The sequence below is a fragment of the Grammomys surdaster genome, unplaced genomic scaffold, assembly GCF_004785775.1.
Source record: "Grammomys surdaster isolate TR1022 unplaced genomic scaffold, NIH_TR_1.0 363, whole genome shotgun sequence".
Taxonomy (NCBI): domain Eukaryota; kingdom Metazoa; phylum Chordata; class Mammalia; order Rodentia; family Muridae; genus Grammomys; species Grammomys surdaster.
Genome location: NW_021604782.1, coordinates 3,648,964 through 3,676,196, shown reverse-complemented (window position 1 = coordinate 3,676,196; position 27,233 = coordinate 3,648,964). Strand labels below are relative to the sequence as shown.

The following is a 27,233-nucleotide window of genomic DNA, read 5'->3' as shown; positions in this document are numbered from 1 at the left end:
ATTCCAAAGCTATCACAATGAGCAATCTGAGACGCCTAGCTTGAGTATACAAACATTCGTCATGGTAAATACTTGCTCTCACCCCCAGAACGTTTAACTTCTACAATATTTCAAATGTCTTAAAATGTTCAATTATTTATTCTTTGGTTCAATTTTGGTAATACCAACCCTACAAGTTCTATTCTATTACTACACTCTAGAAGTTACAGATGAGAGAAAGAGAGAAGAGGAGGGGAGGGAGAGAGAGAAAAAGAATTGGTGAGCTGTTTTACAATTCTATGTTCTTCTTACCTCATCTGTTCTTGTGTTATTTGACATGATGATAACCAGAGAGCTGTTCTATCAGGGTCCATCAGCTACCCTTCCACATTAACTTTCAACCCTTGCTGTTAAATGCATTAGCCCTCCTGCTCAACCTGTCCAGTGCAGACTAGGATGTGGATAAGGTCCTGAAAGTCTTGAGCAGAATTTCAACAGCACCTCCCGTGAAGTCTTCTCTGACCCACCCACTTAGCTTCCTTATAGAACAGAACATTTTATTTGGTAACATTTTCAGTCTATCATCTCTATGTTTCAAATATGGGCTTTTTGCAAACTGTGACCAGTTTTCTATGGATAGGTGAAACTGCTCTTAGTGCATGTTCTTAGTCCATCAGATTACAATGTTCATATACTTTTCACTACCACATGCTATAAAACTAGTTTCTTGGTTTTGGTATCATGACATGGTGTAGCAGACACTGTTGGCTATGAAGTACTGTCCTATGTGATGTGGGGGCTTACCAGTACCCTTAGCTTCTCCCCACTGGATTCCAGTAGCTTCCCCCTAAGCCACTGTTAAAGCAACAACTAGAATGTGTCCAAACACTGCCAACCTTTGTCAGGCAGCACCATTATAGTGCGAGCAACCAAAACCTGAATTACTGGAAATAAAAGACATAGTGTAGAGGTAGTATTATGAGAGCTGATATTTTTGCCTTAAACTGTATTTCCTTTACCATAACAGCAATCTTTATATGCATTAAAATATGAAAAAGAGACCCCCTCAAAATATGACTTAGAAGTTTGTATTAAATGAAAAAAAAATCTCAAATGTGGGTATGTTTTCATTACAAAAATCAGATTCTATTGCCTTGTAACGTCTAATGAATTTAACTTGCATTTTTCTAATTTGGGAAATATTGTGCATTTACAATCTGATAAAATAAAAATCATTTTTCCAGTTTTAAGCTCTGTCCTGAAATGTGTGGACATATTTTTAATTCCCAGGAAGCATGGAAATTTGCCAGGTGGTACTACCTTGTCAGTAAATATTTGCTGAATGAATGTTTTCTTCATTTACTTATTTTTATTTTATGTACAATGGTGTTTTGCCTGCATGTATGTCTGTATGAGGGTGTTGGATCTCTGGAACAGGAGTTACAGACAGTTGTAAGCTGCCATGTGGATGTTGGGAGTTGAACCTGGGTCTTCTGAAAGAACAGCCAGTGCTCTTAACCACTGAGCTATCTCTCCAATGCCCTAAATATACCACCACTTTTGTTTGTTTGTTTGTTTGTTTGTTTGTTTGTTTTTTGAGACAGGGGTTTCTCTGTGTAATTTTGGCTGTCCCAAAATTCTCTCTGTAGACCAGGTTGGCCTCAAACTCACAGAGATCCACCTGCCTCTGCCTCCCCAGCCCTGGGATCAAAGACGTGTGCCACCACCTCCCAGCTGCTAAAGGAAGTTTTAATATCCACACCCAAGACTTTTAGGTCTTGTGAGGACAAGAAGTCTGATCCTGACGGACTGCAAGCTTCTTCAATGAGGACTAGCATATGTACCTCTGGTGAGTACTTGGTGTGAAGGAATTAGTTTAATTTTTATTATCAACTGTAAACTTTCTTTACCTTTCTAAAGAATCAAGCATCCTGTTCTCTGACTTGAAATCAATTAAGTCATTTGCTGGAATAGATCACTATGGTGGAATAGATCACTATGGTCACTAATGCACATTATCAAGTCCAGGCTTCTGTATCACTATGCAAAGTCTATACTAATTGTATGCTTTAAATTATGCTGTTACTGAATGACGGGAAAGCATACTGATATAATATTGACTGTAAACTTAACAGCCAATGACAATCAAAGGCCTATTAGTATTCACGAGCAGTAAATTTTATCTAAATGTCATATAATTTGTTAAAGTTTTAATAGCAAACAGTAATCATTCTGAAAGCATCACTCAACACTGCTATACTCAAAATGTGTCTATGATCCAAACAGCAGGTCATTATTACATCCTCAGAGTTATCTGAACTATACTGTATATCAAAGAAGCACTTTTAAGTTGTAGTAATTTTTTTTATACTATAAATGAGATATAAACAAGGAAACGAGATGTGTGCCACCACCTCCCAGCTGCTAAGGGAAGTTTTAATATCCACACCCAAGACTTTTAGGTCTTGTGAGGACAAGAAGTCTGATCCTGATGGACTGCAAGCTTCTTCATTGTAGGACTAGCATATGTACCTCTGGTGAGTACTTAGTGGGAAGGAATTAGTTTAAATTTTATTATCAACTGTAAACTTTCTTTACCCTTCTAAAGAATCAAGCCATAGTTCGCTATTATGTTAGGCAAGACTGTGTGTGTGTGTGTGTGTGTGTGTGTGTGTGTGTGTGTGTGTGTACAGTAATGAGAATGATAATAAATGTCACATGGGAAATATTCCCAACAATTGAGGATGCATGTCCAGCTGTCACTTACAGAAAAGATGTTCATTTCAAAACTGCTCATTAGAACTGAGCTGAAAAACGATGTAAAGGCACATAGGTTCATCAGGCACAGCACAGCGCTCTGAATAAGGATCGATAAATGGTATGTTGAAGCAAAGCTCATGGTTTTAATCACTCACTAAGACTCAGCTGCTCAGACTGAACAATGGGGCTAGAGATGGCAGGCTAGCCTGGTGAAGAGGGAGGGGAGAATTCCGCAGCATGCACTGACTGCCATCTTTGTCACTTGTCATGCTTTGCTTGGGTTCAGCCAAAAACCTCAAAGAAAACCCAAGTTAGCACCAGAAGGACGGCAATTCATTCCTGCTATGACATACATGGTATTTGTGCTTTCAAAAATCCTAATAAGGACAGAAAGAAACCCGTTCATCAGAAACTAGAAGAAGAGCTGGGACAGGACAGCATTCACACACCCTGCTGAAATAAGAGCTCAGGCAGGAGCGCTCACCAGACAGACTGTTTTCTCTGTAGAGAATAAGGTTGGCAAAGAGAAGGAACGAGAGGAATTAAGAGAAGAAAAGGGACAGATAATCACCTGGAGAGGATGCAGAAGAGCAATAAATGAATGAAATGAATTATTTAGAGGTCAATTTAAAAAAAAAAGATTTCACAGCACTTTTGGTTAGACTGGAGCTAAACAGTTTACCTGCTGGTAGCAACACGCATGTGTGAAGAACTGAGGATAAAGGATGTTGAGGCTGAGGAGTTAGTAAGTGGCAATAGAGACAGGTAGAAAAATACGCACCACGCTCTTTGGGAAAACATTGTGGATATCTACAGTGTGAGTGCGTGCACTGGGGCCTGGGTGTTCAGAGATAAACACAGCATGATCCTGTCCCCAGGAAATTCGCACAGGACTGCCAGGGCATGATAACAAACACAAAGGTTTAATATGGAGTCCTTACTGGTTTTGGTAACTGCAATTTTTTAAGGTCATTTTTAATTTTCTTTTTTTTAGCTAGCATTATATGTTTGTGAGAGTCACGTCACATATGATTTATGAACCATAAGAAATTTACATGTATACACTTATTACCCAATATCATATCAGAGAGTATATTTTACAGGTATCTAGATGTTTCTGTCAGCTTTTAAAGATCTTCACAATACAGCAGTACCTCCACACAACCAATCTATTTCCAGACATGTCTTCTAACCTCTCCACCCTAGTCAGGCATAGTAAGCAAATGTTTCCCACACATACCCAAGTAAACAACCCCTCTTCTTGCCTAGAAAAAAGAAATATTTGAGAGAATACTTTACCTAGCGATTGTGTTTCTTATAACCACCGTACAGAATCAAAGAGCTTCCTCTTACAAAAATTTTAAGTAATTTCTAAAGATAATAAAAGTTCATCTGAATGCGTGATTTTAAGTGCTAGAAAATACCTTCACATGTCACATAAACTTGAAATTCTTTGAAAAGAGTTTATATTTTCATCCTGGTAAGAAACATACAACCTTACTCTGAATTTTAAATAAGGCTTAGAATTAGCATCCTAAAAGTAACTCACAAATGATCCTCTCTCAAGAATATTTTTTAAAATTACAATAAAATATACATAATATGGAAATCAGAATACCTCTGTGGCTACACAGCCAGTGATGTTCAATGTAATCACAGTGTTTACAACCAGCACCACCATCCATTCCTACAACTTCCTTCTTGAAAAATTGTAACTCTTATCGCATTAAACAGTAACTCCCCATTTTATTCCCATTACAGGCCTTACCATCGACCAGTCTACTTCTTGTCTTGATGAACTTGCCTACACTAGGGATTTCAGATGTGTAGAGTTTCCAACAGTGTTTGTTTTTGTGTGGAGGGCTTATTTCTCTTAGCATGACATCCTCAGTCCAGCCATGAACAACTGTAGCCTATGACTGGATTTACTTCTTTCTTCAAGCTAAATAGTTTCATCATATGCATATTAACACATCTCTTTCTTCATTTTTTTTTTGAGCCATGACGAGACACTATGCTCAACTTAAATTTTTTCTTCATCTATTAACCTGTCCATGGGCATTCCAGTTGTTTCTGCCTCCTGACTGGTGAATAACATGCAGAGATCGTGCAATTATTTCTTCTGATCCTGTTTTCAATTCTTTCAAGTAGATATGTCGTAGGGACACTGCTGATTTAAGGGAACCCCGTGTTTCTACAGCAGCCACACTATATTGCATCCCCATCAGCAGAGCCAATAACTGATTTTTCTGTAACCCCATCAAGGCTGTGATCTTCTTTTTAACAGTGGATCTTAAAGGCACAAATGCCCACATCCAGTATATTTGAGAGGACATATTAAAAGGCAGTCCAAAACTAGACTATAAAACTGAGTGCCAGATAAGACATACAGGATTTCTGGGCTATGGAGTTGTGCTGACTGAAACCTGAGAGCTGAGATGGTTTTGGTGTGGCCTGGAGAGGAACCACTGACCAGATAGAAGACTTGCAAATATCTTATCTTTCAACTCCGTTGATCTTTGTCCGTTCTTGCATAAAAGTCTGAGATTTGTTGATTCTTTTCTCTTTTTTTGACAAGGTTTTCCCATGTAGCCCATGCTAGACTATGTCCATCCTCCTTCTTTAGCACCCTAAGTGCTGAGATTACAGACACATATCACCAGGCCTGGTTGTGTAAAACACACAATACAATTCTACTTTCTTCTTTTGTTTCTTTTGCTTCTGGTGCAATGTGGACCCATTCAAGAAAGTATTGTGAAATCCAATCCCAAGGCTTTTGCTACATTTTGTCTTAACAGTTTTAACTAAGCTATTTCATGGGCTTTAATTATTCTTTCCTAGAGATCTGAAACTTTTCACTTATACCTGCATCGTCTCTTACAGAATGTTCCTCTCTGAAAGTAACACTGAGGTCTGTGTATGTGAGCTCAGAGGACCTTTACTTCCTAACAGAGAGTCAGCTGTGTACAGAGGCACAGACACTGACAAGAATATAAGTTATAATAGACCAAAGAGGGGGTACCAACACAAGACAGGTGATGATGGTAACAATGAATTACAGCTTGTCGGCTCCAGTTTTGTGTTACCAATCTGAAGATCAGAAATTCAGGAATTCCAATTCAGGGATTGCTATCAAAGCAGGTATGGATATCTATACCCAAAGTTTCCTCTTTTGGAATTTTAATAAAGTTTTTATACTTGCCAACGAAAGTTACTGTTGTTCCCATCCTCTACTGTGTGGATGTTCTCACCATTATTGTTGTTGTATATTAAGCATCAGGAGCTCACCATATAGCCCGCCCTGCCTTGGAATTCACCATCCTCACGCCCTTTCCTCTCAAGGGTTGGGAATATAGGCATACATCAATATACCCAGGTTCTTTCTTATTCTTTATACCAACTGGCTCCAAAGAGAGTGCTTGCTGTTTGCTAAAATATTTACTAATTAATACTTCGAGACTGCAAAGCTACCAACTCCACTGGAAGGGTCTTCTTAAGGTAGATATGAATAAACCACTGAGTATCACATTCACTTATAAGGATACTGGCCTAGAAACAAAAGCATGCCAGAGCAAGACATGGGCCACTTCTCTTCAAGAAATCATAAGAGCAGGCCACACAGAGGGCAAGGAATTAGCCTTCACTCAGTACTCCTGGAGATACCTCAGGTTCACGGCACCAAAACTCATATCCAGTATGTTTGACACTTTGGAAGACAGTTTAGATTAGACCATAGCTCTGAGTGTCATATAAAACATACAGACTTCTTATTCTTTTACCACTGATGAGTTCTGAGCAATGGATTAGTGCTGACTGAAAACTCTGAGGACTGATAATAACTCTTTATAGCAGCTGTGTCTAAGGAACTGATGGAGAAATGGGCTGTGGAGAGACTAACATTCCACCGATAGAAGGATAATGGAACGGGTGGCAGCTAACACCAACTGTCAACAACATTTTTACCAGCCAAAGTTTTAAATATTTTTCTTGTATTAATTTGTCACAAAAATTCTAATGAGGTAGGTATAGACACTGCCCTACATGACAGTCAAGGGGCTGAGGCTTGGAGAGGTCAAACAACTTGTTCAGAGTCTCAAGAATACTAAGCTGAAGAATCAACAGTTGAATCCTAATAATTTACCTGAGAGCCTGCACTTTTATCCAGTGAACTACACTGCCTCCCCAGGACACATGTCTAAGGAACTGTACCCCATACCCAAGAAAGGATATAATAAGTTACAGGGCTGACAACTGTGGCACAGGGGTCAGCAAGGCAAGTATGGGGTCACACATGGGCACAGAAGCCGAGCTCTTCGGTGCCCATCACATATTCAGTATTCCTCACACACCCTCACACCTATTTGCATGCAGACACCTGCGCTCAGAAGGCTCTTCTATCTCTTCTATGGAGCCAGTGACAGAATCTGAATGGGAATCCAGATCCTCCCCAGTCCATGCCTTCTCTGTTCTCTCTATTAAAGGCATAAGGTGGTAGGTCAAAGACATTACCCATCTTCTTCCCTTCAAAGGACCAGCATCCTATCTGGGAGGATCTATAAAGCCAGGCTGGGATAGGCATGGTTATGGCTCCAGGCCTGTTTTAGTTAGCTACACTTTACATGGGGTAAATATTTGAGTCAACAAGTTGTTCAAAGGACCTAGCATCAGCCTCGGATTTAGGCAAGCAGGAAGGCATAAAGAAGTCCTTCACACAAAACACAAACACAGAACCTCTGGGAAGTTCAAAACATGGACCAGAGGGGACATTAGCATGCAGTGCGCTACAAAGAGTAATTTCAAAAATACTCTAAAGGGAACTGCAGCAAACCATGTAGAATTGAGGATAGCACCTGGAAATAAGAATTTCCAAAGAGCAGAGAGACTGCAGTGAACTGGCTCTGCTGGTACTCACTGCTAACCCCAGTCTTATAACCTTAAAGATCCTCTAAAGTATTCTGAGAAAAGGTCATGATGCAACATTAAATTTAAGAGCAGAACATAAAATTATATGTACACCAGCACACTGAAAAAAGAAATTTGATTGTAGTTCTTTACATTCGTTTCCTGTAACTTTTGCCGTTGGCTTTATATATGCATAAATTATACTATTAACTGCAGATTAAACATAGACTGACAGAGGAGGAAAGGAGGAAAGACAGATCATGAGATTTAAACAAAAATGGAAAGAAACGGGAAACTGAACTTTACAAAGAGTATACTAATAATTCTCAGTTATTCTATAGCACACCCGGTCACTGGCAAGCTTAGACTTCACCTGTAATTCCAGCACGCACTCAGCTCTAGAGGCTAAGGCAAGAGGACCATCAGTTCATGCAACCAGCTCAGGAAAGATCCTACCTCAAAACAATAAAACCAAAAAATCCAATAGGTTGTACTGAAAGCACCAAACACATTTAGTTAAAAAATACACATCACAAGGATCTACTCAGAAGTTCTTTGGGAATCACCCACCCTGGGGACATTCTACTGTTTTCCTTTCTTTTCAACAAAGGTGTGAAATAATCTATTTCTGCTTTGTGTTGTAAGACAAGAGATCTTTCTATGCTGTCTAAGTGAGGGCACTTAGGCTAAGCAATGCTTCTGCCTCAGCCTCCTGGGTAGCTGGGATTACAGTCACACACCACTGTACCCAGCAATTCTACAGTTTAATAATCTCCTGAGTTGGTGCTTGTATTTTAAACTAGGAAATCTAGAATCACTTCAGCTTTAATTTTTCTCTTTAAGATTGTTTTATAACATACTTAGTTTGAGGACAAGTATATCCTGAAATGCAAGCATATAGCATTTAACTGTGAGCACAGGGGACCAGGCGATCAATTTGGACAGTCTAAAATCTCACCATTGATCTCTGCAAACTTCTGGACGTCACTCAAGGTTTTCAACTCTTGTCTTGGACATGCTGCTACACACAGTGCTATAGACTTGATCTTCCTGTTTATCAAGTCCAGATTGCATGGGTCCAAAAAGAACACATACCTAAAGTATGGAAAAAAGAACCAAGATATTATTTGGCAAAATACGTATGGTTCACCGAATACTCAACCAAGCCCCAAAGCAAAGGACAGACTCCACTGAGCTACACAATTGCCATTCCTCAAGTAGAACCATCAGTGAAAGGTTTGAAAACAATGACTTATAATGCTAACAAAGAGAATGGAGTAATTGAAGGAATTAATAGTTTTCACAATTTCTTTTCCTAATATTTACATTTCATAATGTGCAGATTTTATCATCAGAAATCATCATTTTCTTGCTTTGTTAAACTCATACCAAATACTATTAGAATATCCCAGTGTTGTAACTTAACATACACTACAGTTGTCACGGAAACTACAAACTTTAGCTAAAGAATATTATTATTGAAATGGAAATAAGCATATTGATGAACATATACTGATATGAATAGAAATGTGAATCAAATCTAGAAAAATAGTAACATCACAGCCCTCTACAATTTTCTTCCTTTTCAGGGTTCTCATTTCCTAAAAATAATGCAGGTTACATTTCAATTGGAATATCCACAATATATTTCCTATATATTTTTAGAAAATACATAGCAGTTTATAAAAAATCATGTACACATCCTAAATTATATCCCAGGTATTTTTTATACAATTATATTTTTAAAGGTGAAGCTTAGGTAGAAATCACAGGATTTAACAAATAAAATCAAAAAGAAGATATAGACAGCAGGAATGTATTATAATCTGTCCAGGAGAAAATGATTCCCACGCATCCTCTGACAAGATAAAGAGAGACTAGTGTTGCACACTGTGGAGGGAACATAAGGAGGAATGGTCTTATTTGGCACAAATTTCTTTAACCACATTTTTTTTTTCTGAATCCATGGCAAATTTTACAAAGTAAATGTCCTTTCCCACAAACCACCCAAACCTACACTCCAAATACAACTAACCATATGAATGAGATAATTACTTTTCTCAGTCTTTGGCTACAATCTAATGAAGAAACAGGACTAGGCACAAAATCTAAAAAGCACAAGAATAAAGTCAACCAGAAAGGCCCTCACAGATGGAGCAGTAGCACTACACAGACAGTGCAGCCAGAAGACCATCCAGGAGCCCGGCAGGAAAAGAAGCACAAGCCGCACTACAAATCTACATGCTCTTAGAAACTCTAAAATCACTAACATTCCAAAAAGAGAAAAGGAATGCAAAGAAGCCAGATGTGGTTTGGAAGCAGGGTTCATGGACAGTGTCCACGGCCGAAAACAAGGAGGTAGTTAGTACAGGCAGGCACAAAGAGAACGGGTTCTGGAAACCCTTGGATGGAACAAGCAACCTCTCACTAATTCTCCCTCCATCTGTCCCACACATGTGACTCAGCGTGTCTGTTCCTAGGACCACAGACAATGGACTTCACAAAGCCAGATTCTGGGCAGGGAACACTCAGGGTCTGAAAGAGGGTATATCTGCCAGCAGTGCTAGCACAGGCAATAGTATGTGCCATCTATGGCATCAGTAATGAACGCAGCCAGTGTTTACTGAATACTCAAGGGCAAGACACTCTAGAAAACTCTGTGTACAGATTAGTTCCTCACAACAGTGTGGTGTGCTTCTGTGAAGGTGGTGGGATGTGGGTTGAGGAGTCACTGAATACATAGTTCTTAATGATAAACAATGCCTTAATTAGTATCTGGAGAAATCACATGACAGTAGAAAACAGACAAGTGAAGAAAGTCACAGGCTGCCAGTCCTCTCAGCTGGGACAAGGATCTAACAACAAAGACCCCCTGAGAATAGATATCTTGTCTGTTGTCCTGCTTCTATGTCTTCCAATGTTAAAACTGCCCTAGCTGCATTTTTACAGTCCTAGTTTATCCTCGGAAATACCTTGGTAGTCTGTACTTGTGAGTAGATAGCAACCTTGTACTGTACCTTAGTTATACCAAAATGAACCTGTGTTCTGTTTTTTTTTAAACCTGCTTCGGCCTTTCAAGCCGCTGAGATCCGATTTGCACCTTCCTCATCCTCTAGTCATCCCTACAATAGTTCTTTGGCCTAAATTAAGAAAAACACCTCTCTTTTCTAGCCTTAGTTTCTGTAATTTAAACACTACATACCATTTATTCTTTAATCTACTTTAAGGTCACTAATGGTACACACATAACAGACAACATGTACATGACAATTCTTATTAGTTTCACACAGAAAACATCTGACTTTTACAAAGCCTGCATTTGATGGTTAGCCACTCTGCTCAATTTGGTTTGAGATAGCCACAAAACAAGACTACAATACTAAGATTTACTTTTCATTTGGGAGAAAATTCTGAGTAGACCCCATTGGGTCAAGAGGCTTGCTAAGATAAGCAGCTCTCAGAGCAGGTCAGGTAAAACAGAAGTGGGTTAAGAAGGTGAGTAGAATTCTACAATGTGTATATAGCACTATCAAATTAATACTGCCGATTATAGCATCAAAGCATGGTTTCTGAAAACACATAACCCATACAACCAAAATACAATTTTAAATAGCATCTTCAGAAATGTATGCTAATGACACATGCTTAGTATGCATATGTTCCAACCTAAGAACATATTGGATCCAACTCACATACACACACTATGAAGAGCTACTTACAGGCCCTAGGGTCTAACTGTGTTAATGTCTTTTGGATGATGGAAGGCTTGCTCTACTTGTGACAGTGAAAAGAAGCTATCAGCTCTATTTACAAATTAGGCTAGCATCAGCAGGTGAGTAGTTTCCCTTCTGCAACTTCATTTCATGTGGATTCAGCTACCTGTGTCCAACCAAAGTCAGGGAGCAGCAAATGGAAATTTTCATAAATAGACAATATATATGTTTTGAGTCACTTTTATTATAGATATTGGTATGACTGCTCTATTTCATGGTTAGTTATTGTCAGTTTCTTACTATATTTGATTTATCAATTAAACTTTCTTCAAGGTATATAAAATGGTACCCACAGAGCTTAGTACAATCCACAGCTCCAAAGATCTACACTGCATCTTGGAATGCTTTCCATGAAGATGAAGGGGATTCATCTGCAGTTAGCCAACCACTACATACAGAGAGTATTTTTCAGAGACACAGGATAAGAAGCAACAAAAGACTATTTATCTGTCTCAAAGCCCATCCTAATTCCACCATCACCAGCCCGTGTCAGGAATGAAGACGAAGCACAGGATTGTTGCAGAAGCTCAAAACTATTAATAACTTAGAAACAGCTTTGTTTAAGTTTCACATCCATTATAGGACCTGGAATGAATAAAATACCATGCGTGAGAATGGGGGAAAAGCAAAAAACAATGAGAAGAATACTTCAGAAACCAAACAGCCTGGACACCTGCAGGTGCTGGCACACTCGGTATGCACACAGTATGCACATGGCATGCTCTGGTGGGTGGTCCAGAAAAGATATTGGCAAAGGGAATTGCCAAACACACAGGTGAGCTTTGCACTTAAAAGTGTGAAGGGGGTTGGAGAGATGGCTCGGCTGTTAAAGGCCAGGCTCAAAACAAACAAGGACAATGGGAACAGAAGAGAAACCACCAAGTGCTCAGGCTGCACTGCAAAGGAGACTGTGTGCAGACTGGTAAGGGCGGGGTCTAAGCACAAGATCAGTTCGGGTGGCTTCCGAGGTTATTTGAGGAAGATATGAAATAAATCTACTCTAACTTGAAAATCTGAAAACACAACACCAAATTCTGTCCAGGAGGAAAGAAAGGGAAGAACATCCATGAAAAGCAGCGTGTCCAAACAGTAAACAGGACATATGCACCAAACATGAGAACGGGCAACAGGAAAGGGGTGAGCCGTAAATCACAGAAGGTCAGGAAGAGTTGAAGAGCCACAGGAAAGAAGTGACTTGAAAAGCTGTGCTCAGAGAGAGAAGATGAAACCCAATTTAGATGCTGCTGCACGTTTAAAGGCAGCTTAAACCTCTATCTGGCTTTTACTGTCCTCACCAAGAAGAGGAGAAGGCAGAGAAAATGGGATTTACCAAGGAGTTACTGTATTCCACCAAGCCTCCGAAGCTGTGTCCTCAGAACAGCCAATGGAAGGAGCCGGATGGTGGGTGACAACTGGAGGTTCCGTGGACCCACAAGTGTTATTCTCTCTGATCCCAACCATAAAGACAAGACACGGACAGTGAGTGACAGTTGATGACTGGCTGGTCCATTGGGTTCATAGCAGAAGGAACTCGCCTACTAACACTGCACTAGTTTACCTTTGTAGTAAACAACACTCAAAAGATAAGCATTAAACAGGACTTAATTCACACAAAAAGTGGTCCATTATTCCAGAAATGTTGCTATGTATTTACTCCAGGAAAGGCCCTTTCAATGCAAAAATCCACAAAACACAAATTTTGAATGCGAATAAGTTACAGATGACAGAAAAAGAGGCAGGAGTACAACCAGTCCTTTCAACCCCACATGATGTGTGATGGGGTTGAAATGGATGCAGAAGCTGCACAGATCTGCAAGGAGGAAAGAGGGTGAGAGAAAGCATGAGGGAAGGGGAGGAGGAATCTAAGCTGCATTTTGAAATTGAGAAGGAATTTTCCAGACAGATGGGGAAGGGAGCACTCCAGGCAGAGGAAACCGCATGCCTGAAAGCGCGGAAGCATGAAAGAGCATATTTAAGGAACTGCAAATAATCAGATAGGGCTGACTATATGGTGGAACATCAAAGAGATATGTGCCAAGGAGAAGTGGGGATAAAGAGGTGGCTGTCCTGAGAATTCAGGGGACCTTACACTTTGCTCCATAAGGCAATGTGTAGTTACAAGGATACCTCACAGTAAGGCCCTGGTGTAACCAGCCGATCAAATTGAAGGCCAGAGGGAAAGGCTGGGGCACAGCAGTGTGGATCCAGAGATGAGCCCTTGCCATTAAACTGCCTCCTGCTGCCATGGCAACTCTGCGGTAAGGCTTTTTTGGAGCAAGAGGTGGCAAACAGATACCAGGTCTGCTGGCCGCCTCCTGCTGGATTTGGCTTCTCTCCTCTCTAATCAAGCGCTGCGGCACTAAAGCTGAGAAGCTGGCAGCAAAGCCCCTCGGATGCTTCCGCTTTAGTGAATCCTGACACATGTCTTCCCCAGAGCGGAATAAAAATGGAGTCTGATCATTTGTCCAATTATTACCTGGAATCAGTTTATAATGTATAGCCTCTTTCTATGGAGTGTGTTGCCCTTAGTAAGTCACCAAACAGAAACACACAGCAGCGATGCAGGCCCTTCTGCTACTGCTAAATAACAGTGATGCAGGCCTTCTGCTGATGCTAAATGTAGGCTGCAGAGAGCTTCCGGATCTGTTCTCCACCCTCAGAAGAGCTCTGCCCAAAGAGACCTCTTACTTCCATGTGGGGGGGAGGAAAGACTGCACCAAGGCAAATCCAGGTATCACACCAGGCCAGGAACCAAGTGTCCCAAGGAGGGTCATCTTGTTTAGCCTACAGAACTACAGGAAGAGCATACCCAAACTAAGCTAACTAACCCAGCCAACTACAACAACATACCATTAACTAAAACATATTTGTCCCCTAACATTCTGGAACAATGGAATTAAGAGAGACTGGCAGGGCACAGTGACTAAGTGTAAATAGTGCCCTAGGAGGTTGTACGATGGTTGCAACAGTCTGCCTCTGCCCATAAGCACGTGTCCTTCTACAGCTTCAATATCTGTCCCTCAAGATTCCATGTCCAAGGGCGGAGATGTAGCTCCACGCTATAGCACTTGTTTAGCATGCATTCAAAGGTTCAATACCTGCTCAAGCAAAAAACACTAAAAAACAAAGACAACAATAAGACACACCTTGAGATTTATCACTGTGGCAGCATTAGGGAGACGGAGCTTAAGTGGTGACCAGATGATCATGTATTGCTGTCATGAATAGACTAGGGCCAGCATCAGGAGACACAGAGGCTGAAACTGGAAAGTACTAATCTGAGGTCAACCTAAACTACGCTGTAAAACCCTGCCCCTCAACACACACACACACACACACACACACACACACACACACACACAGAGAGAGAGAGAGAGAGAGAGAGAGAGACAGAGACAGAGACAGAGAGACAGAGACAGAGTGAAACAGAGAGAGACAGAGAGAGCTAGCTTTATTTGCTCCTCTACACCTCCATTTATTTATCTGTTTTATTATCTATCTCCACCACTAGAAATCAACTCTAGGAGTGTAGATCTGGTTGAATATTTAATCCATTTCTATATTCTTAGTACTTAAATAATGCCTGGAATGAAAAAGGAATCCATAATCATTTATGGAATCACTAAAAAGATGGTACTTGTGTAAATTTTGCCAGGTAAAGATGAGGTGGAAAGGAAGTAAGAGAGAAGATATTTAAGGTGAAAATACTATTATTCAACAATAAAATTTTAAACACATTCTCTGCCAGACACAGAGTTAAGTAAACAATATAATTATAAATATGCTCATATTAGCCAGGCAGGCATATGGCTCATGCTTCTAATCCCAGTACTTGGGAGACTGGGCCAGAAAGTCTGAAGTTCAAGGACAGCCTAAGCTATCTATGGAATTCAAAGCCAGTCAGGGCTTCACAGGAAGATCCCATCTCAGGAACCAAACCAAACCAACAACAAAAGAGACACAGTCTCCCTTCCCTGCCTTCTTGGCGCAGAGACAAAGGAGCTGTAAGCAATGTAAATGTCTCACCTGGGAAAAGAGGCCAGCACAGGAAGATCAAATGGGTCTCTTAAGTGGCAGGGGAGGGACCTAGAGAGTAGATAACTAAAGCAACTAAAAAATGAGCAAGATCATTCAGGTGTGGAGGGAGGGGCATCAAGGCAGAGCAGGTATGGCCACAGAGAGGAGACCATGGAAAGGTTAGCACGGTTGATGTGGACTGCAGAGGCTAAGCAGGTGCTACAACATGATCGGGGGCCTTAAAGGTATCAGAGGCAGGAGAGTTGGAGTTCATCTTAAAGCTGGAAAGCTGTTGGGAGCTCACTGTGGAAAATGAACAGCAGGTGACTAACAGACAGGAATGAAGCTAAAGGTTTTGTACTAAGAAATGATGGCTGAGGTTAGGCTGAGAATGGAGATGAAAGGAGGACTTCACATGTACTCAGGAGCAAGAAATACACCGTGATGATGTGATAAAGAAGAGAAGACCATCCCAGTCTGACCAGGATGGCTGGGCCGTTAAGGTTGGCAACCCTGTTCCACTAAAAACAAAACAAAACCCCAAAAAGTTGAGCACTGTGGTCAATGGTAATAATCCTAGCACTCATGAGGATAGGGAGTAGAGAATGTAAGCCCCAAAACAGTTTGAGTTACAGAGCAAGACTGCCTCACAGAACACAGACAAAGGGGACACTGTACTCAGGAAGACACAAAGAGCACAGAGGATAAGCAACACTATGCTCACCTTTAGAAAGGCCCAGTTTGGTGTCCTTGATATGTTAGTTACCAACAAAGACATACAAATGGAGAAGGCAGAGACAAGATCAATTCTATAGTCTGTTTCCGTCTTACGCATGTACCAAAAAGAGAGAAAATATGCTGGAGAACCCAGGAGCCATTCCCAGCACCCACAAGGTGGTTTACAACCACCCTTAACTCTAATTCCAAGGGCTCTAATGACCTCTTCTGTCCTCCACCAGCTATACAGGCACGCCTGGACACATGGAAGAAAACAGATCTAAGCAAGAAGGAGGGTAAATGTTAGCATAAATCCAAGCTCCACTGACTGTCTCTTGTGCAAAACTGAGATAAGAAAATAAACACTTTATAAAAACATTTCACGAGAGCTACCAAAAATCACTTTTCTATTTAGGTAACTAGAATACTACCAAAGCCAAATTTGTTGTCAATACCACAGTCAGAAGTAAAAATTCAACTTTCAAACAACCATAACAAAAAATACTATTATGTCAGGCAACAATGCCAGAGGACTTTGTTTTTTCCTAGTGTAAAAACTTTACTGATACATAATTAACATGCCATAAAGTTAACCTGTGCAAACTGTGTTTTGCTTTCCTTTAAGACTCAGTAAGGATCTCACTAAATTGCCCTGGCTGATCTCAAATTCCTTGACTCAAAGGATCTTCTTTTTACCTAAGCCTTCTCACCTTTCTTTCCTATAGCCTGTTGTGACTATAGGTAGACTAAAGACTGTGACTATAGTTAGGGCTAGGGGCTGTGACTGTGGGGAGGCCCAGTGACCTCCTTATACCCCTACCACATGGGCTAACACATGTTCGCCTGTGTTCAGCCAGTTCAATGTTTTAAAGTATATATTACTGAACTCGTTATCACAAAAATCTAATTCTAAAGTATTTTCATCCCTAAAGAATGTCCATATCTACTAATCGCCATTGCTCAGTTCTCTGTACTGCCTACCCCTACTTAGCATGAGTTCAAAGCTCATCATGCTACAGTGTATGCTTCAATATTTCATTCCAATTATGCATAATATTCCACTGTATGGCTATACCACAATTCTGTTATACATTCATCAGGTGATGCAAATCTGTATCATTTTTCCTTTGAGAGCTATTATCAATTATATTGCTAGCAGCATTCATATGTCTTTATTTCTTTTAGGTAGGTTCCAAGAAGTAGACTTGCTAGGTCATAAAGCAACTACGATTGACATTTTGAGAAATACTCCATGTTTACCAAGGCAGTTATTCCATTTTAAATATCTATTATAATACATGGGTGTCCAATTTCTCCGTATCATTATGCATATTTAGAAATGTGTATCAACTAATGAATAGGTAACCAAATTGTGATATATGCATACAATGAAATAATTTTAAATCATCACTCTTCTAGTGGAAGAGAAAGGAGTAACTCTCTGGTTCTGCTTTGCATTTCACTGATGGCTTATGATGTTCAATGTCTTTCACAAGCCTATGTGTACATATTGCCTTTCAGTTCCTTTGGAGAGATATCCCTTGACTCTCTTGCCCATCACAGATTTTTATCCATTTGTACCAAAGACAGGATAATGGGGCACTAGATATTGTCACGATACTATGAAAAATATTACAAGAAAAAAAGCTAAATAGTAAGGATGAGAGAGAACAAAAGATCATTTAGGAGACAGTATAGGAACAAACGATCAGAAGTTGAAGAATAGATGCAACGAGGAAACAAAGCAAAACATGTGCACACTCGGAAGACAGGCTTGCTGCCAGAATAGGGGGTTCAACTCAGTTGAGTTGATTTTATTGGTAGAGCAATTACAGATGGTGAGAAGACCAAACTGTGACTCTGTAACTATGGAAGAGTAAATCCTGAAAGCATTCACTGAGGAAAATTTAAATACCTCCCAGGGCTAGAGTGAGAATCAATGGGGCAGAATATGGTAAAGAGCTTTGTAAGCAACATACACATGGGCTAAAAGCCTTCCCAACTGGATTAAAAACAGAAGCACCTACAACTTCCAAACCTCCTTTGAAAGATGATGATGATGATGAAGATCACAAAAAGGAGTTACCATTTACAACTGTGCTAAGGCTCAAATATCATGGTTACATTTATTCATCCAAAACACCACTGCATGTCCACACTACAACAAATGTCTTTGAGTCAAAAATTACGGCTGCCATTTCCCACAGTGCAAACTCTTCCTCAATTACCTCTCCAATGGTTCTACCTGTAAAGATACCCTCAATTCCATGAATAATTCAACTCATCACAGAAAAACTGAAAATGCTCTTTCCATTGTATCACTTTTATCTTTTTATTAGAGAATCAAAATTTTCATAATTGAACATGCCAACCTTGGTATGACTTACTTTCTTTATTGCTTCAACAATGTACAAATTATCCCCTCTCTTCAATGACATACACTATTCATTTCAAAATATTTAATTCATTGGAATTTAGTTTGTATGATATGAAATTAAAATAGGTCTAAATAGAGTATTCATCATATTACCATCCAGCCCAATATTTTGAACTTAATTTTTTGTTGTTGTTAAATGACTCTTGCTTTCACATATTCTACTTCTCTTAAGTTTTAGTATATTACTTCTGTCCCCAAGACTATATGCATCTACATTTAGACAGTTCTTAGAATATACTCTTGGAACATGATTTAGTCTAGAACAGCAAGCCCTCCACCGTTTGCTTCCCTGGAAAGAATATAATAATGGCAACTATAGATACATAACCTTTATGAGAAATCCTCAGTCTCATGTCTTATCTGGCCAGCACAGCAATTGCCAACAGTTGATTGTTTTGTTGTTTCTCAGGGTGGAGATGAACTTGAGCCTTGGACCTGCTAGGCAAGTGAGTTACCCCTCCATCCCTCCAAGTGCCAACACTTAAAAAATTCAGAGCTGGAAAGATGGCTCAGAGGTTAACAGTGCTCGTTCTTGAAGAAGACCTGAATTTATTCCCCAGCACTCCCATGGCAGCTCAGTTATCCATAATTCCAGTTTCAGAGGATTTAACACTTTCCCCTGACTTCTGTGGGTACCACACACACATGTGATACATAGACATATTTATGCAAAACACTTATCTACATAAAATAAATCTAAAACTACATTTAAAATAAAAATCAGAAGATTGGCAGGCCTTCTATGTTCCCCTTACTCTGCTTTAATTTGTCAACAGGTATTTGGCCTCAGTTGAAAAATGGGCTGGGGCGATGACTCAAAGCAGTTAAAGCCTTGCTGTAGAAGTAAAAAGACCAGAGTTCAGAGTTCAGATCCCTGGAACCCATGCAAACAGCTGGTGAGCATGCTAGTCCATCTGTAGTTCCACCCTTCAGAGACAGACACACAGGATTCCTAGGGTAAGTAAGCTAATGACTCACTATATAAGTGAACTCTGGGTTCAACTGAGAACTTGTCTCAAAGAATAAGATGGAAGAAGACTCCCAACACCAACCTTGGACATCCATGTACACGTACACACACATATACACACATACACACATACACACACACACACACACACACACACGCTCCCACCCAAGAACATGCTAACACACATACCACACACATACACATGAAAAGAAAAACAACCCTAGTATCAAAGTCCTCTCTATCTATATTCTATATCCCAGTTAGAACCACATAAAACCACTATGTATGAAGTTCAAAATACCCAGTATATCCTAGGGTCTTTAAACCTAGTCTATTTATGTAACTTATAATGTCTGCCTGGTGGCTTTGGGGTTTTCAACCTCTAGTAAAACCCACAAGCTTCTCTTTCTGTTTTTAAAGCCAGAAAATTCACAGTTCCTTTGATATTCAACTTCAGTAACTACACTTAGCCTAGACATTTGGTCTACCCTTTCAGACACACCCATTGCATGGCTCAATCTCTCCCTCTCAGGTACCAGTCCACTGTCTTACAATATATGCACTTCCTCTTAATACTCTTAACTATCTTGTGAACAAGAATAATTTTTAAAGGCATTCCTCACTCAAAAGCAATCTTATCTGTTTTATATGATTTATACCATCAACCAGGATTAATTTGCCATCCCATTGGGATCTTAAACCAGTACTGTATTAAGTCTATAAATTAACTTTGGTTGTATTGTTTTATTTACTGCATTAAGACTACCCACTAGGAAGAGATTTGATGACTATTACTGTTCTGCTTTCTCTCTATTAAAAATATTATAATTCTCTGCACTTGGCAATATATAAATATGCATATATGTGAGGGTACAGATAGACTTTACTGCAAAAAAATAAGTATTATATTTTTCATTATATTTTCAGCATAATAATAAAATAAATAACTGAATTTGTTTAGGCATATGTTTTATAACTTGCAATTCAAGCATCTTGTTTACAGCATGTTTTGTTGCAGATCCTAAACAGTATTGTAGTCCCTTGTGTTATTTTTCTCTCTAACGGCATACTACATTCCACTTATCTCTTATGTGATTTGCTATAACTAGTTATCTAAAACAATGGTATGCTAAGGCAGCATCCTGTTTGTTTTAGGTAAATTATTTCTACCTTTACATAACCTTGGTAGCTGCCCCTAATCGAGACTCCTTTATGCCTTCAGGTTTGAATTTTCAACAAAAAATGCCAATGAGGAAGACAATTCTGGATACTTGCATCTTTCTTTGGGACAGGGGATCAATCTTGTCTATTTTTCACACCACCTAAATTGTCTAAAAGTACCCACAAAGATAAGAACTTAATTAAAAGCTCTTACATAAAACATAGAGAAAAATCTTTTTAACTTTGGGGTAAAGTAATAAATTCTTAGAACAGAAAATAGCACAAACCACTAAAAGACCATCAAAATTGATAACCTTTTCTTATCAAAAGATACATTAGGAGCGCTGGGAGATGGCTCAGTGAGTAAAGCGCTTGCTGCACAAGCCTGAAGATCATCTGAGATAAATCCACAGAATTATGTGTGTAAACAGCTCGGAGAAAGAAAGAAAGAAAGAAAGAAAGAAAGAAAGAAAGAAAGAAAGAAAGAAAGAAAGAAAGAAAGAAAGAAAGGAAGGAAGGAAGGAAGGAGCGAGCCTTGTAATCTCAACCCTAGTTTAATGGCCCTAGCAAAAGACCACATCTTAAAAAGAATTAGAATAAGGAGGAGAAGGAGGAAGAGGAGGAGAAGGAAGAGGATAAGGAGGAGGAAAAAAGAAAGGAAGGAAGAAAAAGAAGGAAGAACAAGGAAAGAAGGAAGAGAAAGAAAAGGAAAAAAGAAGAGGAGGAGGAGGAACACTCATAAAAAACACCACCCAGGATGGACCAGACCTCTAGCCTATACACATATGCCATTGAGAAAACAAAAAAAGAGAACACTGGAAAGAGATGGTTCAGTAGTTAAGAACACTTGCTGCTCTTACAGAGAGTCTGACTTTAACTCCTAGTGCCCATACCTAGTGACTGACAACTGCATGTAATTCAGTGGCATGGGATCTAACACTATTTTCTGGTCTTCTTGGGCACATGCTTGAGAACATGCCTGTGTGTGTACACACACACAAACACACACACACACACACACACACACACACACAATTTCCCCCAAAAACAAAAGGGTAAATAAAACACAGACTACAGAAAATATCACCTAAAATATGTAATCAGCAAAGGTCATATATTCAGATCATAAAGGACTTGTATTGAGATTATCAATCATTCTTGAAATTCTTTTATCAAAACCAAATTGCTTCAAAAATGTGTGAAAGGCTACTTCACAAAAGTGGTGAACTGTCACTCACTGCTTTAAAAGAAGTTCAGCATTGCTGGTCATTAAGAGTATGGGAATTCAGAACAAATGAAAAAAACTGAAAAATGAAATGTGAGTTACAACCACAAGACAATGAGGCACCATTATACACCCACTAGAATATCTAAAAATAGACAACACAGAATGCCACAAGGAGACACAGCAATTAGAACCCTCCCACTTTCCTAAGAGAGATGCAAATGGTGCAACCACTGAAACAGTGTGAACCATCCAAATCCTAGCATCCACCCAAGAGCACTGAAATACATATGTGTCCTTACAAAACTGTCCACAAGCTTCCAAATCAACATGACTCATGATGGCAAGAGAGTAGCTTTTAATAATAATAATTAGTAATAATAAAGCTGCAATAAGTAAAACATAATACAGTCACACAATGAAATATTATCTAGCAATTTAAAAAGGAATAAACGACTGGCATATTTATAAAACATGAACAAATGTTAGTAACATTTTTTTTATGTTGTTTTTAAAAAAGAAGTCAAAAAACAATTCAGGTATGGTGGTGCCTGTATTAAGAAAAAAAAAGAAGATGCGACAAACACTACATATCACATGTTTTCATGTTGAAGAATCTGAGAAAGAGGGGAGGGAGGGAGGGAGGAAGGGAGGGAGGGAGGGAGGGAGGGGGGGGGGGGGGGGGGGAGGGAGAGAGAGAGAGAGAGAGAGAGAGAGAGAGAGAAACAAAGAAAGAAAGAAAGAAACACAGAAACAAAGAAGCAAAATTGTATTGACAAAAAGCAGATGAGCCGTTGCTTGGGTTAGCCAGGACAGAGGAGGGGCTAACTATAAAGGAGAACAGAGTTATTTTCTATCAATGAAAGAGGTGTGGATCATTGTGGACAGTGCTTAATTGCATATATTCACCAACATTCTAAATAAGTATGTTATTTTATTATATGTAAATTATATTTCAATAAAACCATAAGATAAAGTATTTAAAACTCCTTAAAAAATGCTCTTTGCAAAATCCTATTTAATCTATAACACTGGTAGTAGGTAAGAATGCAAGTTTATTCAGAGAGAGAGCTGAACTTTGCTCTGGTTTCTGGGAGTTACTCTCTGTATCTTAGAGGAGTGTCTTTGTTTAATTGGGTCTTGGATTATGACACACAGCCTTACAACATGATTTATGATGAGGGCAAATACTGTAGAATCCCTACAGTATCTAGATTATTCTAGAAAGACCAACATCATTGTGCAGATGAGGGGTTTGGGATCAGGTGGTGTCCATGTGAACGTGTGTGCAGAGCTAAAGACTAAGTCATGAATACTATAAAGACAATGAAATGGTAAGCGCCAGGGTTGAAGTGGGCTTCCTAGTAGCCCACGCTCTGTATTTACACAACACTGCCAGGCAAGTGGTGTGCTCCAATTCCACCTTCTTTCCACAGATAAGAACAATGTACTCCTTTTCTTGGCTCACCCATATCCCCTGTGTGAAATAGACTGGAAGCATGACTATGGTATATCTGTGACTTTTGTGAGTTCTGGCAAACTCCTGAGCCCAAGAGTAATTATTGAGTTCTGCACCCACCCACATCTGGATGTGGATGTGTATGGACGTGTGTAGATTTGTATAGATGTGTGTGGGTGTGTGGATGTGTATGGATGCTCAGGGAAGAACTGCATACCTTTTAGCTCCCCTTGTGCCCTCAATTCAGAACCAGATACACTCACACCTATGGACAGGGGTAAAACTATGTCTATGAAACTCCTAGCTGAAGTGGTTAATGATTAATCCAATCTGTTACAAAGGGCTCTCAAAAATCTTAAAAAAAAAAAAAAAAAGCTTATGGTGCCAGTTATGGTGCCGGAACCAACAGATGTAGCTCATACCCTAGCTGCCTACCTTAGATATGGCAAGTATATACACGAGTCCTGAGAAAAGGGAACTAATTGCCCTGCCTTGCTGAGCTGCATTCATGCAGTCTAACCCTGTGAGGGAGCTTTAGAATTCCTTGTTAGAATCTGTAAACAGTTCCATTTCCACCTCTTGCATTCCCTAAAGATGAGTATATAGTTGGTGTCCTTCACAGACTGCTAACAGTATTAGTCACAGCAAGTATTATGACAGTGGGCAGAATCTTACTAGAACTTACTTTTTTTTTTTTAATTAAAGTTAAGAAATAATGGGATCATAAAATATAACAAAAATTATTTTCCAAATATGCTTCCAAAAACTTCCCTTTTGAAAATTTAGATTTTCCAACTTTTTTTTTTTTGAATTTTTTTTTTTTTAGATTTTCCAACTTCTAATGTTTTCTATGAGAGAAAATGAGTGGGGAGATTGCATAAGTGATACAAGAAGTTCCAATTTGATCATAAGCATCACTATTTCTGAATGCTGATGGCATTTGTGGTATAAGAAGTCTACAAATGCAGGCTAATTTATGCTAAACCAGGAGAGAGGCAGCAAGCTAAGGTTGGCATTTACAAGTATCCTGATGGGAGAATGGGGTTTGTGATTTCCTTCAAAGTGAAGGAAAATGCTCAAAACTGAGAACATATCACAGACTAAGACCATATCCACCTATGTACACTAACTGTGACAGCAAGCAGGTAAGCTCTGGGTTGCTCTGAAGAACACTGTAGAACTCAGGCTTTGTTACAATGCATAAGCATACTACATCTCACCTTCTAGCTGCTTCAATGCCAAGAGAGAGCTAGAAGTTCCTTCCCATGTATTCTACTTCTCACCCTGCATTAGCTTGGGCTGCAAGAACACCAACCTGACAGACTGGAAGCCTTGAACTGAACCTCACCCTACGAAACTGGGGCTCTACATCTGAGTAAAGTGACCCTGTTCCTAAGACCTCCTCCATCTCTGGCTGAGGCTCTTTAACCTACAACCAAGAAGCTGCCCTGAGGGAAGGCTCACAAAGGAAAGGCTTTCAACAGAAGCGAGGCATCATGAGCCACAGATACAGGTTCATGTTAGGCTCTGAAAATGACTCCTTGCGTAATAATCAAGGAAAGACCTGAGTCCAAAAGCCATATGGAACTGAATTCTTGGCAGGAGGATATGGTGGGAAGATGACCCATTCCCCAGATCTGCCAGAAGGCTTTGCAGCACAGACAAAGCTTTGAGTCTAAGCCTAGGAAACCTGGAATAGAGAACCAGCAAAGGCACCAGCTTCTGGCTGATAGAACCCCATTGTTTTCAATCACTAGGTTACAGTATTCTGTTGCAATAGCAATAAGTAAACAGACATAATGGTGTTTCTGGTCCTTCCATCTAGCTTCCCTACTTTCCTCTCTTCAGCAGTTGTGATAGGAACCCAGGACAGCAGAGCCACAAGATGTCAATGGCTAGCACTTGTGAAGGATGGAGCTACTGGTATTGTTCACACATGCATTTGTCTTCCTCACTAAAATAGGAGCTCTTCAAGGACAGGGACTATGAATGTCTCTGTTGTTAATTTAATGCACACAATACACTTCATGTGTAAAGAAATAACTTAGAGAAAATAAAATCTACCCATTGTTCAACGACAACATTAATATTTCCATGTCATTCTATAACTGACTTCTACATTCATACAAGTATTTATAAAATTGGTCTCTGTGTATTATAAAATTGATATTTTTTTCCTTAATAATGTATAAGGGCATTCCATCTTTACTTGGGGCTACTGGTTCTCAGATATGTTCTCCCATTGTAAGCTTCTAAGCCCTGAAACATCCCTTTGGCAACACTTCCCCCAGCTATAGCCTCTGTGATTGCATGATTTTATGAAGTTCTACTTTTTTTACCAGTTTACAATTTGCACAAAATAAAAAATTATGTCTACGTAGTTCAAGAGTACATGCAAAGTTTAAACACCTGGATTTAGACTCTGAACAAAAAACAAAACAAAACAAACAAACAAACAAAAAGAAAACAATAAAAAGAGTTCACCAGAGAACAGCTGAACTGAACCACATGCTCCTTTTCTTCAGCCATTTAGGCTGCTTCCCATTTTATTATCACTAGAAGTAGCTTGTAACACAGTTGACTTTCAATGAATGAGGCTAAGGGCTAAATAAAATAACTAGAATATTTTAAAGAAAATGTCATTCATTCATTCATTCATTTATTTATTTATTTATTTATTTAATATATGTAGATGTTTTGTCTGTGGGCATGACTGCACATCAGTAAAGGACATTGGATCCCATAAGACTAAGAGCAGTCCTTAATTGCAGAGCCATCTCTCTAGCTTCAAAGGAAAACAACATTTGGCAGTGGTGGGGCAGACCAGATGAAGACAAGGTCTCTCTAATAGCTGTGGCTAGCCTGGAACTCACAATTTAACCAGGCTAGCCTGGAACTCACAGAAATCTGTATGCCTCTGCCTCCCACATGCTAGGATTAAGGTCTTGGCCACTATGCCTAGCCAGAATTTTCAAGAAAGGTGAATAAAAGTCCTTGAGCACACAGCAATCTAGGTCAAGCCAGCAGGGAGAAGAAAAGTGGTAGTTCTAGGCACAAAGAGCTGCACTTAGCCATAGGAATCTTAAAACATCCTTTAAATCAAATTTTACCTGTGTTATTTATTCTTTTTTAAACAGGGCCAAGGATTTTCAGTGAACAAGATTTGAAAACTCTTGATAAATTTTTCCAAAGAGACATAAATTACACCAGGGAAAAGGCACACAACCATAATCCTAACCCTGGAGAGGCTGAGGCAAAGGGATTGTATATGGTCAGCTGGTCTATCCAGTAACTGTCTCAGAAACAAAACAAACAATGTCTGGAAAATGTGAGACTGTATGACAAAAGTACAGCCCCAGAAAGCATCGCGATCATTTAATGAACAAAAATATCCTACCCAGTAGTATACTGTCACTACTGACTTCCCATATAGCCCTTTACACAAATTCATGCACTGAGTAGAGGTGTGGGATAGATGACACGGAACATCGAACCTTTTAGGACAACCAGTGGCCATTAGAGTCCAAAAAAAAAAAAAAAAACCCAACCCATAACATTTCTCCAAAATAAGACCAGTACTCATGAAACAATGATTCTACTTAAGAACCATATGGTATGTTTCTACACATAACAAAAAAAATGTAAACAGTAAAACAAAACTCTAAGTATGAAATAAGAATAATGTGGTTCATTACCACAGTTCACATTGTCTCACCAATGGAAAAAGAATTTGTGATTGCCTTCAAGCTCTTTAAAACTTTATAGACTTGGTCTCTCTCAAGGTCTCCAAGTTTATGACTTTACATAATCTGTTCCCTTTAAATGTTGAGAGG

The 27,233-nt window shown here is 39.4% G+C and overlaps 1 protein-coding gene across 3 annotated transcripts in view; it reads right to left on the bottom strand.

Annotated features, from left to right (window-relative positions):
• Positions 1-27,233, bottom strand: part of Slc44a1 (solute carrier family 44 member 1) — a 175,493-nt gene that overhangs the window by 90,616 nt on the left and 57,644 nt on the right. For all 3 annotated transcript variants that reach the window (XM_028779916.1, XM_028779915.1, XM_028779914.1), the window contains exon 4: positions 8,600-8,736. In XM_028779916.1, coding sequence (XP_028635749.1) covers positions 8,600-8,736 — 137 coding nt within the window. The remainder of the gene's footprint in view (positions 1-8,599; positions 8,737-27,233) is intronic.